This window comes from Ochotona princeps, unplaced genomic scaffold, assembly GCF_030435755.1.
Source record: "Ochotona princeps isolate mOchPri1 unplaced genomic scaffold, mOchPri1.hap1 HAP1_SCAFFOLD_129, whole genome shotgun sequence".
NCBI classification, from domain to species: Eukaryota; Metazoa; Chordata; class Mammalia; order Lagomorpha; family Ochotonidae; genus Ochotona; species Ochotona princeps.
This window is the reverse complement of record NW_026699562.1, coordinates 191,207-205,155: the sequence shown is the minus strand read 5'-3', so window position 1 is coordinate 205,155 and position 13,949 is coordinate 191,207. Positions and strand designations below refer to the sequence as shown.

Here is a 13,949-nt window from a genome sequence, read left to right as displayed (position 1 = left end):
TGCGAGTGACGCAGTCCGCTCCGCGTGCGTGAGGACGCAGGCGTGCGCGCGCCCGCCGGCCCTCCCGGCGTGGCCGCGCCGTCCGGGCCGGACGCGACTGGACGAGGGAGTGCGCGATGGTCACTGGCCGGACGCGCGGCACCGGGACCGCCTTCCGGGCGCCGACGTGTGAGAGCTATGGCGTCCGCTCCCGCCGCCGCGAGTGACGTCATGGGCAGCGCGCGGCGTCTCGGTGACGTCGTGGCCAGCGGGAGCGTCTGGCCGCAGGACGTGCGGAGCTTACCGTCACGAGAGGCTGACGCGGCTGCGGTGTCCTCAGGTATGGAGTGGGCACCGGGAAGCCCCTCAGGCCGCGTCTCCTGGGCAGAGAAGCTGCCGGGAAGAGATCCACAAGTGTGTGAAGGTGGGTTCTGATCCGCAGGGGAAGAGCTGCCCGCCTGCACTTAGGGCAGCGTCTCTAGGAAAGCCAGCGTTCCTCATGCTCGCCCGGAAATGGAAATCGTACCCGAAAGCGTCTCTGAGCCCTCAGACTGCTGGAATTATATTCTCTCTCATGGACATAGAATTCATTTTAGAAAATGGCTAAGCCGGGCCCAGCATGATAGCCTAGTGGTTAAATCCTCACCTTGCATACTCTGAGATCCTCTATGGGTGTGGGTTCTTATCCCAACTGCGCCACTTCCCATCCAGCTCTCTCCCTGTGGCCTGGAAAAGCAGTGTTGGGCGGCCCCCAAGGGCTTGGGACCCTGCACCCGACAGGAGACCCCAAAGAAACTCCTGGCTTCTCACTTCAGATCAGTTTGACTCTGTTGCAGCCATTTGGGGAGTGAGCCAGAGGATGGCAGAACTTTCTGTCTATCCTTCTCTATGTAAATCTACCTTTCCGATAAAAATGAATCTTTGAATAAATGTGTTTTCTTTTTTGATGATGTTTACACAGATGAGAAGGATGCATGCTCATATTAATCACTGTTTAGGATGGGGAGGGTCGAGGAAAGTGGATGAGACGGGTGCCTCCAATTTCTTTTATTCTTCCTATATCTGGGAAAAGTGGGGAGAGAAGGTGAGTGCGCTGCTGCTGGGGTCCATGCAGTGGGTGTGGATGACAGGAAGGTGTGAAGAGAACAGCTCCCCTGTTGGCAAGGCCATGAGGAGCTTCCAGCTGTATGGCAGGACCTGGCAATGGCTCTCCAACCACCTTGACGCAGTCTATTCCCCTTTGCATGGACACTCAACCACCCCGCTAAGAATTCTGCAATCCATTGAGGCATTGTTTGCCCCTGTGCGATGGTTTTGCCACTAATGTGAGCTTGGGAGTTAATGTTACTGATCATGTCTTGGTGAGTGGGCCTTGAACTACATACACACAGGAGCACAATTAAGCCCATCCCTTTTCTGGACACCTTATTGTGTGCCCCGGAATTCGGCCCAGACGTGTAGCATGTCCTCTAGGAAATGGCTCGATAAGTAAGAATCCTACAAACTAATGAAAGTGATGGGAGTATGAGCCGAAACTGCTATGGCAATAAATACAGTTACTGTGACCTTAAAGGCTAGCCTGTCCTTGCAATTCTTTGGAGCATAGAAAATGTATCTGTTTTAGCTGCTTATAAGTTTTTGGCTGGGAGAATTATAGGGTGCTTTTATTAATATCATAGAAATATGGTTCTAATTATTGTTTGTGAGTTATAGAGCCTATAGTTGTAAGGGATTTAATATTTGGAACTTTTGGGCCCGGCGTGGCCTAGCGGCTAAAGTCCTTGCCTTGAAAGCCCCGGGATCCCACCCCCACCCCAACACACACATCTGGACTGCGGAATGCGTGATATGCAGGCGTCACCTGCATGGGCGGGCTCAAGGATCACCTTCCTCACCTGTTCACTTGCCTGGTCTGAGAAGCAGTCCTCCCAGCAGGTGTAAAGGCCGGTCTGACTTCCATTGGAACAGCACGGTAAGTTCACTCTTCCTGGGTTCCATTTTCTAGGGACTTTAAGGAAGTCTTGAATTGAGACTCCAACAAACGTAATCCAATCTTTTTACATTGGGCAGCCAATTAAGGGTAACCTTAGACTTTTAATCATATTCACATGAGTCCCTGGGCTGTCACCCTGTCGGGAGGAGTAGAACTGTGAGTGCTGTCCACACAGGACACCTTCCAGCCAGTCCTCATGGTATCATGAGGCAGAGACTCAGAAGTGTGGAGGAAATGAGGTTCCAGGGAGGCCCCAGGGACACCTCCAAGCTGTTGGGTGCCCATTCGGTCTCTTTTGCGTACAGTGTGTACTGCTTGGGGCACCCTAGGATCCTGTGCTGGACTCTGCCCTGTGGTGGCCAAAGTCTGGTGCCTGTTGGAAGAGGCCGCACAGGCAGCATGAGAGCCTCCTGTCGAGCTCTGGCTGGGGTCCTGTCCCAGTGCTGACAGACAGCAGAGTGAAGGACGGGCATCATCACCCATCATGGGACAAGTGGGAAGACAGGTTGGCACTGCCTCCTTGTGAAGTAAATCAATCTTGTCTTGAATAAGGCTGTTGAGGAAGTAAATGCTAGCTTCCCTTTAGTCAGTGGTGGCCTGAGCTTTGGACCAGTGCATTCTTGAGCTTGTTCCAGCAGCACAAAGATCAAGCTTACTTGTTAGCCTCAGTGCTGAGAAAGCCAGAGGTTTCTCAGAGGAAGCATGTAAATATTTAAAGTATCTTTTCAACTCAGGAACAAGTAACATAGAACTTTAAACTCATCTGACAAATGTTCACTTTGGTGGTTTTTTTTTTTTTACTTTCACAGTACAAGCAGGCCAGTTTAACTAGTGAATTTCTGTGAAGGAGTTAAAATATGCTGCTCTGGCCCAGTAACTTAAATGTTGCTAGTGCCTGGCTCAGCAGCCAGTTGAGGAGTGAACCAGCAGATGGGAGAATCACCCCGCCTCCTCTCTATAATGCCATCTTTCAAATAATTAAACATTTTCAAAAGCTGAAGTCACATGCAAAGTGTCCTACAGCAGGGACAGTGACTCAAACACGTCTGTTAAATGGCCCAGCCCCTTCTCTCAGTAACACCCCACAAGATTGATGACCAGCCCAGCTCTTGGGCACTCACATTTCAGAGTTCACACTTGGCCCAATTCAGTATAGGTGCTTCTTTGTGTCTTCACTTCCTTTCTTCCTTTGTGTCCCTCATGCCAAGTGAAGTTATATTAAGTAAGTTTGTTCACTTTTCCTCTGTTAATCTTTTAAAAATTAATTAATGTGGGCCCGGCGGCATGGCCTAGCGGCTAAAGTTCTCGCCTTGAAAGCCCCGGGATCCCATATGGGCGCTGGTTCTAATCCCGGCAGCTCCACTTCCCATCCAGCTCCCTGCTTGTGTCCTGGGAAAGCAGTGGAGGACGGCCCAAAGCTTTGGGACCCTGCACCCGCGTGGGAGACCCGGAAGAGGTTCCTGGTCCTGGCATCGGATCGGCGCGTACCGGCCCGTTGTGGTTCACTTGGGGAGTGAAACATCGGATGGAAGATCTTCCTCTCTGTCTCTCCTCCTCTCTGTATATCCAGCTTTCCAATAACAATAATTTAAAAAAATCTTTTAAAAAAATTAATTAATGTGAGAGGCAGTAACAGAGATTTTTTTTCCCCACTGGTTTACTCCCCAAATGTCCACAACTGGGTCTAGCTGAGCTGAAGCTAGGAACACAGAACCCCTCCAGGTCTCCCATAAGGATGGCAGGCACCCTAGCACTTGGGCCAAATCTGCTGCCTCCCAGTGGCATTGGCAGCGAGCTAGTTAGGATTTGATCCCTGGTGTCATGGCAAGAGTCACAAGCAGTGGTGCAGGCTACCAGTCTGACCCGTCTGTCACCCTGAGATGAGGTTTGCCTTCCCCACAGCTGCATACATCAGGTGGAAGAGAAGTAATGGACTCACAGCAGGCCTTGCAGTGCAGGGGCTTGGCCGTTGCTTAGGGTGGTCACATCCGACGTTCTAGTGTCTGAGACTGAGACCAGCTTCCTGCAGTGGGTGAGGACTTAAGGATTTAGGCCCTGCCATCCACTTGGGAGACCAGGATGGAATTTTGGGCTGCTGGCTTTGGCCTATCTTGGCTGTTTCAGCCATTTAGAGAGTAAACCAGAATGAACTATCTCCCTCTCCCCACTCTTCCCTTTCTCCTTCCCCTTTGCTCTCCCTTGCCCTCTTTCTCTTCCCCCCTCTTCCCTCTTCCCTTCCTCTCCTTCTCCTTCCAAACTGTATACATCTGGGGTGGAAAGCCAGTGCCTCACCACAAACTTCTCTGGAGCCTGTCTCTCCCTCCCCCTCTGTTTGCCTTTCAAAACAATAAATACATAACTCTTTTTAAAAAGTTGTGACTCTAAAAACAACCATTTGTCACATTGCTGGTTTTTAGAGAGGGGTCACTACTCCAGGAATGGTTTATCTAGGTTGGCTGTGGCTTAGGGTCCCTCATGGGCCTGTGCCCTAGGTGTTGGTCCAGGCTGATGTCATCTCAAGCCATGTGCTTGTCTCTGCTCCCCTGCTCATCACAGAGATCTCTATACAGGGCTGCCTCTAAGAGATGGAAACAGAGACATAGCAGGGAGAGGGAGGAGAGTGAGACAGAGCAGGGGTGGGGGAGGAAAGGAGACAGCAGAGGTGGGGGAGGAGAGGACAGAGCAGGGTTGGGGGAGGGGAAAGAGCAGGGTTTGGGGGAGGAGTGGAGGACAGAGCAGGGGTGAGGGAGGAGAGGGAGACAGCAGGAGAGGGAGAGAGGGACAGAGCAGGGGTGGAGAGGAAAGAGGGTCAGAACAGGGGTGGGGGAGGAGATGGAGACAGCAAGCATAAGGGAGAAAAAAGCATGTGCAGAAAAGGAAAGATGGAACATGGAAGAAAAAGCACCCAAGACCCGGTCATTTCCCATCAAGCAAGATTAGCCACCCTGCAGGGCATGTGACAGGTAAGGCAGGGCAGGGCAGGAGGGGGTTCTGGTTCCTGTCAGATGCCCGAGGAATCTGCGTGGAAATAAGGAGAAAGTTGTGTAGGCAGATAACTCTCTCAGCAGCTCTCTCTCTACAGGTCATGGGGGACCAGGAGCTGCCTGGGGTGCTGGTATCTGGATATGAAGGACCACATGGTGTGTGTAAGGACCATGTTGGAGACCTGAGGAAGCACTTCCGTCTCATTACCATGAAAGAATTTCTGGAAAACAAAGCACAACTCAGTCCAAAGATCCAAGCCGTGTACATCTGGGGTGGAAAGCCAGTGGTAGACAAAGAGCTGCTCCAGAGCCTGCCCTCCCTCAAGGTCGTCGCTAATGGAGGCGTGGGTGTGGACCACCTCAACTTGCCACTCATTGCCAGCTTTGGTGTGAAGGTGGCAAACACGCCCCATGCTGTGTCCAGCCCAACAGCAGAGCTGGGCATGGCTTTACTGCTGGCTGCAGCTCGCAGGGTTGTAGAAGGTAAAATGCCCATTGGAGCCCTGATTTTTCCACAGAGTCAGTGATCAATACATAGTAACATTCACATGAAAATAATAGAAATAGGCAGTCTTAAGCACATGTCCTTCCACACCAACCCCAGGACTTCCTCTCCCTGGAGAATCAGGGCCCCATATGGTCACTTGTGGCCTCCAGTGGCACCCAGGCCTGATCACCCAGAACAAGTGTTGTGTGCTCAGGTGTCTTGCACGGTGATTTCCTCATGTATTCTTGGAGAAGGTGAAGTGGTTTCAGAGCCAGTGTGGAAACATCAGGTGACTGGCAGCTCAGCCTGTGCCTCAGCTCTGTTTCCCACAGCCAGGGGACTCCCAGGGTTGCCTGGGGTCCCCTGCCAGGTCCTCATGGGGCTCTACCTGAAGGATTTGAGAAAGGCAGCAGCAAAACTAGGCTCTTCCTGTGTGCAGCTACTGTTTCCACCCAAACCGGAAGCTGTGGCCAGAGGTGTGACGCAGGCTGCTGCTTTGTTTCGAGAGGCCCATTTGCCCTATGGGTACTTCCTCAGAAACCAGGGCAAAGTCCATGGTGCTGCTTGCTGGACTCGGGATGGGTCAGAGGCCCTGCCAGGGCTGTGTGCTTTGCTTGAGGGGTTGTTTCCAGCACTTACTCTACAACTTGTGTATATAGGTTGCCAGCTGGCTCTCGCACCAGAGACAAAGAGCTTCTCTATCAACTGGATGGGTCAGGGGCTGACAGGGGCCTCTCTAGGGATCATCGGCATGGGCACCATTGGCTATAAGATCGCACAGAGGGCCAAGGCATTCGAAATGAAGATTCTGTACCACAATAGGAACCGCAGGTAAAATCTTAAAGTGAACTGAAGCAGAGGATTCCCCAGCACTTTTAGTATGGCTGCTTTTCTGAAGGAAAAAAAAATATTCCCAAAGCAGAGACAGAGATCTCCCATTTACTGGCTCACTCCCCAGGTACAAGCCAGGAGTCAGGAGCTCCATCTGGGTTTCCCATGTGGGTGGCAGGGATTAAACTACTTAATTCTGGGTCAGGAGTAGGCTGGGACTCGAACCCAGGTTCTCTGATATGGGGTGTGGGAGTCCCAAAGCTGGGCCAAACATCTGCTCCCTAGGGTACTTTCTGACTGTGGAGATGCTGTCCACACCCTGGGGTGGGTAATTGATTCTTCAGCACAGTCGTATGCTTGGGCCCTTCCCAGAGCGTGTCACAGCTCCCAGAGAAGTTAGCAAAGATACCCAGGTGAGAGCTCTGGCTTCTGCAGCATCTGTTCATGGTTACTGCTGAATGACAGCAAAAGCAGCCCACTGACCCTGGCAGAGTAGGTAACGGCTCCAGGGAGGGTCTGGAACCCTCTGACCATGGCAGTGAACGGCAGCTCCAGGGAGGGGCTGGAGCCCACTGACTCTGGCAGAGTGGACAGAAGCTCCAGTGAGGGTCTCAGCCGACTGAAAGGGGATTACTGTTTTGCTGGCAGCTCGAGAATGTTTACCTCTGACTACCCTACCTCCCCCAAGCACCACCACCGCCTTGGCACCACCAGTGTTTATGTGCAGCTTTTTATCCACAGACCATCACAGGTCTGTGTCTAGGCTGAGCTCTGGGCTTGTACTTCCAGTCTGGGCTACTCCACTCCCAGAGAGCATTCCCCCAGAGAACAGCTGCTGCTTCCCTGCCAGTTACTCAGCCCAGGGCCCCAGTGCCAGGCTAATCCCAGCTTGTGTGGGACACACTCACTGCTCCGCATCACCAGTTACTCCCAAGCCCCAGCACTGCAGCACCCGGTACAACCTGGGCCACCCATCAGCTCATCCCAGTACCTTTTCCTGGATTTTAAAAAGTATACAATATATTTCATACACTCTAACTTATGTTGAAACATAGGATGTTGTTTTTAACATTTATTTAATTTATTTTTTTAGGGCCCAGCGCTGTGGCCTAGTGGCTAAAGTCCTCGCCTTAAACACGCCAGGATCCCATATGGGTGCCGGTTCTAATCCCGGCAGCTCCACTTCCCATCCAGCTCCCTGCTTGTGTCCTGGGAAAGCAGTGGAGGACGGCCCAAAGCTTTGGGACCCTGCACCCGCATGGGAAACCCGGAAGAGGTTCCTGGTCCCGGCATCGGATTGGCGCATACCGGCCCGTTGCGGCTCAGTTGGGGAGTGAATCATCAGACGGAAGATCTTCCTCTCTATCGCTCCTCCTCTCTGTATATCTGACTTTGTAATAAAAATAAATAAATTTTTTTTAAAGATTTATTTTATTTTTATTACAAAGTCAGATATACTGAGAGGAGGAGCGATAGAGAGGAAGTGGAGCTGCCGGGATTAGAACCAGCGGCCATATGGGATCAAGGCGAGGACCTTAGCCACTAGGCCACGCTGCCGAGCCCAAAAATAAATAAATCCTTAAGATTTATTTATTTATTTATTTATTTATTTATTTATTTATTTTAAGATTTATTTTTATTACAAAGTCAGATATACAGAGAGGAGGAGAGACAGAGAGGAAGATCTTCCATCCAATGATTCACTCCCCAAGTGAGCCGCAACGGGCCGGTGCGCGCCAATCCGAAGCCGGGAACCTGGAACCTCTTCCGGGTCTCCCACGTGGGTGCAGTGTCCCAATGCATTGGGCCGTCCTCGACTGCTTTCCCAGGCCACAAGCAGGGAGCTGGATGGGAAGTGGAGCTGCCGGGACTAGAACCGGCACCCATATGGGATCCCGGTGCATTCAAGGCGAGACTTTAGCCACTAGACCACGCCACCGGGCCCAAGATTTATTTATTTTTATTGTAAAGGCAGATTTACAGAGAGAAGGAGAGACAGAAAAAAACACTTTAATTTGTTATTTCACTGCCCAAGTGGCTGGAGCTGAGCTGATCCAAAGCCAGGAGTCAGAAGCGTCTTGTGGGTCTCCCATGCAAATGCAGGGTCCCAAGTACTTGGGCCATCTCCACTGCTGTCCCAGGTCATAAACAGGGAGCTGTGTTAAAAATGGAGCAGCTGAGACTTAATTTGATACTATATGGGATCCCAGTACTTGCAGACAGAGGAACAGCCTATTGAGCCATTGCTTCAGCCCCCAAATATGGTTTTCTAAATATCAAAAACCAGTCATGTAATGTTTGTACTTTATTAACTCATTAACAAAATCCCAGCAGCAGGTTGGGAAGCATGGCGGATATGGACAACTTGAGGTACTGCTGTGAGGCATGCCACCTGCTAGTGATGCATGCTCTGGCTGGCCCGTCATCCTTAGGGCTGCATTCCAGCGAGCCAGTGAGGACCACCCCTGACTGCGAGCCCCACCTGCTGCCCTGTGGGTTCTCTTTTCTCAGGTGGTCTAGGCCGCTTCCTGCCTGGCTTCCTTCTACCTGACGTGACCTCCTACATCTGTCCACTTATAGCCACACACACTGGCCTTTGCTTGTCAGTCTCCTTGAAGGATGTGAAATCCCAGAGGTCAAATGTCCTTTCCACACTTCTGCCATTGACACCATGTATCTGTGCAGAGCTAGCACCCATGGCAATCACTCAGTCACCACTCCTTAATACGTGAAGGAATTCTGGTCTTGCAAGAAGCAAGGAAAATGTCATTGTTTTCTGTAATGCTTATGGAGGTGTGATAGCTGGGAAATTCTACATTTTTTAATTAAAAACTTATTTTCATTCTTTCACTTAAACGGGGGACATACACACCACTGGGGGAAGGAGAGATTGTCCATCCTTTGGTTCACTCCCCAAATGCTCACAACCCCTGGGGCTTATCTGCAGCCACGAGCCAGGAACATCTGAGCTTCCCACATGAGTGGCAGGGACCAGAGTGATCAAGCTACCAGCGGCTGCCTTCTGGGGTTCTCATTGGCAGGAAGCTGTGAGCAGAGGGGGACTGACCAGAACAAATTTGCTCTGATATGGGGTGTGGGTGTTCTCAGCAGCAGTTTAACTGCCATGTCAAATACCACGCTGGGAAGTTCTTCATCAGAACATTTTTTTCCAACTTTTGCAGTGACTCTGTGTACTCCTGGGGCTTGGGGCTTGTTTCGAATAGTCAGCTGCCTGGGATCAGAAGCGCAGGAGTTGAGGTCCTTTCTTACCCACAGTCACCAGGCAGGCAGAGAGCAGGGTCCTATGCTGCTGCTTGTCCTGAGTCCTTAATGGGTTTGTGCAGCCTCTTGCTTTACTGAAGCTCATCTCTGTGGGGTTGCTGTTGGGGCCTGGCCCAGTCTCTGGAGGTGCAAAGGTAGGGATGAAGATGATCCTGTCTGGAGTGCCTACAGAAGCAGAGGGTGAGCAGGTGATCATAGATGGAATCCTGGTGGTTGAGAGGGGCCCAGCTGACTCTGGAGAGGGAGGGGAGAGGGAAGAAAAGGCATGGGCCTGGTGCAGTAGCCTAGTGGCTAAAGTCCTTGCCTTGCATGCACCAGAATCACATGTGAGCACCAGTTCATGTCCCATAATTGTAGCCTGGGAAAGCAGTCAAGGATGGCCCAAAGCCTTGGGACCCTGCACCCACTCGGGAAACCTAGGAGAAGCTCCTGGCTTTGCATCAACTCAGTTTGGGCTGATGTGGCTGCTTGGGGAGTCAATCGGTGGACAGAGGATCTTCCTCTGTTTCTCCCCCTCTCTGTATATCTGACTTTCTAGTAAAGATAAATAAATCTTAAAAAAAAAGGGGGGGAGAGAATAAGGGCACAGGTATCTGCCCCTTCTTCCTCATGAGCTGCCTGACTGGACCTAGGAATGCTCACCAGCAGAGCTGAGTAGTGAGGGAAAGCATGAAAGACTGTTAGTGGGTATAAGGATTTTCACTAGGAGTGAAGTCTAGAAAAAGAATCCAATATGACCCTGTGATAGTTCTAACAGCAAAATATTTATGTGGGGATGCCAGGACAGGTGGACCTCTGGACAAGGCAGGGAACTGCAGGGGTGTCGCTGAGAGATGCATGGGGATACTAGCAGGTGGACACAAGGGTGAGGCTATTTTCTGGCAGGGGTATATGAAGGACCTGCCACCAGAAAGAGTATTTATGACTTACTCAAAGTAGGGCAAGTGGGCCACATGGCCCTTCCTGAGGGTACACAACCTGCAGCATGTCCTGGGTAGTGGTCTGGCCTATGTGGGGCCAACAGGTCTTTTTTCTGGGATGCTCCCTCTGGGGTAATCAGATGGGAGCACGATTTCCTTTCCTTGTTTCCCTCCTAGGACGCCAGAGGAGGAGGAAGCCGTTGGGGCCACTTATTGTGAGAAGCTGGAGGAGCTGCTGCCACAGTCGGACTTTGTGATGCTGGCCGTGAGCCTGACTCCCCAGACCCGGGGCCTGATTGGGAGGCGGGAGCTGGCCCTGATGAAGCCAACAGCAGTGCTGGTCAACGTTGGCAGAGGTACTGGGTCCTCCTCAGTCTGAAGGTCAGCGTGGTTAGAAGAAAATCCAGATCTCCCTCTAGCTTTTCTGGAGAGCCTGTCTTCCTGAATGACTGCCATGCAAAGTCCCCTTAGACTGGTGGGAGGCAAATTATAGGAACCCACCTTCTGTTTAGAAATGTCACTGGCACTTTGCCTTTACATTGTTTTAAACCTTGGATTAGGTTAAAAGTGATGATGATGATGATGCTATAGTATGGCAGTTTTCAGATCTGAGTCATTTGAGATGTGGGCTGGGTGGCATCATTCAGATGCTTGGGCTCAATTACAAGTAATTTACAGGGTGGGTTTCCTTAGTGTCTCTTCCAATCAAGTCTTGGTGTTGATGTGGCATTTGACGCACCCTAGAAGATAGTAGGTCTCCTGCTACCACCAGACCTCATGGTGGATCAATGTGGCTTTTAGGAAGAAAGGGTCCAGGTGCTGGGGGCAGACCTCTGGGCAGTGTGCCCACGGGCCTGGGGGCCAGAAGACAAGGCGGGTGAAAGCGGGTGTTCGCAGTAACCCCTGGGTATGTTATGCAAATCAGTTCATTCCACAAAACAGGAAGACAGTGCTCACCCTGAAACTAGATCTAGGAGCTTTCTGAAAATCAACACCTTGCTTCCCTCAGAGGTTGGGTCACACTGGTTCTGGCAACAGCTGCCCCAGAAAAGGCCTTCATGGGCTTCTAGCAGCCAGCCAGAGCAAGGAAGGGCTGAGCAGGGTTGGAGAGGGGCTCCCAACAGGGCAGAGCTGAAGTGGGACTTTCCTTCTGAGCATCAGCTCCCCATCTCCACTGTGTTACACTTCAACTTAGGCTCGTTTCTGTGCTTGTACCATTTGTAAATGCAGCCATCAGACCACTGTATGGCAGCCCTGTTTCCTCTGCTCAAATGCTTTGACAGTCCGGCCCAGGTCAGGAATGACCTTGGGGCATGTCTGTGACTTAGGAGCTGGTGTCCTTATGTGACATGACCAATGACCTTGCTGAGTTACTGAGGATGCAGCCAGGTGACACACAGGGAGGGCTGAGTTTTCTGCCTAGCACATGGGCTCAGACCTGGGTTTTGGATATCATCAACTGGGTAGCAAGAAGCTCACATGTTCTCTGTTACACATGTTTTTCAAACAAAATTGGGATGTGTTTAAAATAGTAGCTGAAGTGACCAAAGTCCTTCCTGTATGTGATGACCAGAGGCTTATTTCCACGCAGGTCTGCTGGTTGACCATGAGGCTCTGGTGGAGGCTCTTCAGACTGGAGTTATTCATGCTGCTGCATTAGATGTGACACATCCAGAACCCCTGCCCAGGTAACAGGAACACAGACTCCACCTGCCTTGCTGGAATGAAGCCTGTAGGCTTACTGACCTAAAGAATGATGGGAACTTGACCTGAAGGGGTCTAGACAGACTTCTGCATTTAGACCTCCACGGACAGAGCTTCAGGTGGCTATGAATGGACCCAGGGTTGGTACTCTGGGGATCCTCTCTATAGGGTTTTATTTATTTATTTTAAGATTTATTTATTTTTATTGGAAAGTCAGATATACAGAGAGGAGGAGAAAAAGAGAGGAAGATCTTCCATCTGATGATTCATTCTCCAAGCGGCTGCAACGGCTGGACCTGCACCAATCCAAAGCCAGGAGCCAGGAGCTTTTTCCGGGTCTCCCACACAGGTGCAGGGTCCCAAGGACCTGGGCCATCCTCTACTGCTTTCCTAGGTCACAAGCAGGGAGCTGGATGGAAGTAGAGCAGTTGGGACACAAACCAGCACCCATATTTTTAAGTTTTGTTTTTTCCAATGCTCTAGTCTGTCAGGTCTCATGTCTTGATTCTGTGATTTAATGAACAACTCCTTTGATTTCTGTTCTGTGAGTACATTTTTTGTCAGCTGAATATTTGAAGTTAAATCTCTAAGCTGACCAGGATTGACTATAGAGTTTAGTCAGTGAGAAAAGAGTGATTTTTCCAGAACAGAGGCTCTCATATGTAAGATATATCTGTTTTGTATTATGAGTGAGATGCCAATTAGCTTCCCACCGAGTCTCCTCAGAATTGAATGCCATGTGATGATGCCATCACTGTGAAAGCTGAAGCAGTGTGTTATATTTTTTTCAGTTATTTCTAATATGATTAATGCTAATATGTAGGGCATTCATTTATTTGAATGGCAGAGTAACAGAAGGAAAGACCGATATATTACATCCAGGGTTCTTTCCCCAAATGACTACAATGGCCAGAATTGGCCTGGGTTTCCCACATGGGTGTAGGTGCCCAAGCACGTGGACATTCTCTGCCTTCCAAGCCATTAGCAAGGAACTGGATTGGAAATGGAGTGCCTGGGGACTCCATGTGGCATCCAGCACTATTCAACAGTGCCAGCCCCCTGAAGTACAGTTTAGCACGACTCTGCACGGGGGAAGCTGAAGCCAGAGCAGGAAGTTCAGCCACCCTCCATCTGTGTTTCAGGGACCACCCCTTGCTGACGCTGAAGAACATCATCCTAACGCCTCACATCGGAAGTGCAACTCACCAGGCCCGACGGCAGATGATGGAAGACTTAGTGGAGAGCATGCTGGCCGCTCTCAGAGGCCTTGCCATTCCTAACGAAGTGCTGCCTTCATTGTCACATGCCTGAGGAGGATTGAAGGGGAAAAGCCAGTCTCTTCAAGTGCTCTGCACCTCAGACCACAAACATAGGCTGGGTCTTGGTGGCAGGTCTCAAGGGACGCCACTAGCCGGCTGTGACCCCAAAACCCGCTCCTTTAACCCCCTACTCGCATACATTGCATTCTGATTAAAATGTTGGGTCTGTGCTTGTATTGAAACCCTGAATCAGGCTGTGAATTTTCAGTCGCCATCCTGGTTATATCCTGGTTGATTCTCAGGACGTCTTGTTCTCACAATTTGTGTCTTGTGTCCAGCCATCGGGCTGACTGCAGCACTCAGCCTCGCGTCCCCGTGGACAGAGCTCACCAGGGTCCCAGTGTAGGAGCCACTGTGAGGCGGGTGTTGCCGAGGTCGCGTGACTGACAGACGGGGTGGGGGGGGCCACAGGCCTACCCTTTTGGAGGCTCCACTGGGTTCTGGAAGTTT

The 13,949-nt window shown here is 50.9% G+C and overlaps 1 protein-coding gene across 1 annotated transcript; it reads left to right on the top strand.

Moving 5' to 3' along the window:
• The first annotated feature begins 1,811 nt into the window (after nucleotides 1–1,811).
• Nucleotides 1,812–13,688, top strand: LOC101518127 (glyoxylate/hydroxypyruvate reductase B-like). Its single transcript, XM_004579644.3, has 6 exons — nucleotides 1,812–1,951; nucleotides 5,055–5,439; nucleotides 6,103–6,274; nucleotides 10,654–10,832; nucleotides 12,068–12,164; nucleotides 13,323–13,688. Exons 2-6 carry the CDS (start codon nucleotides 5,058–5,060, stop codon nucleotides 13,489–13,491), a joined length of 999 nt encoding a protein of 332 aa, XP_004579701.3. The 5' UTR covers nucleotides 1,812–1,951; nucleotides 5,055–5,057; the 3' UTR covers nucleotides 13,492–13,688.
• The last annotated feature ends 261 nt before the right edge of the window (nucleotides 13,689–13,949 follow it).

What these genes read in the sequence shown, in the direction of transcription:
- LOC101518127 (XM_004579644.3), top strand. Translation starts at nt 5,058, where the DNA reads ATGGGGGACCAGGAGCTGCCTGGGGTGCTGGTATCTGGATATGAAGGA. An exon ending in AGCTCGCAGGGTTGTAGAAG is followed by an intron (nt 5,440 to 6,102) that starts GTAAAATGCCCA and finishes TTGTGTATATAG; the next exon opens with GTTGCCAGCTGGCTCTCGCA. An exon ending in TACCACAATAGGAACCGCAG is followed by an intron (nt 6,275 to 10,653) that starts GTAAAATCTTAA and finishes TTTCCCTCCTAG; the next exon opens with GACGCCAGAGGAGGAGGAAG.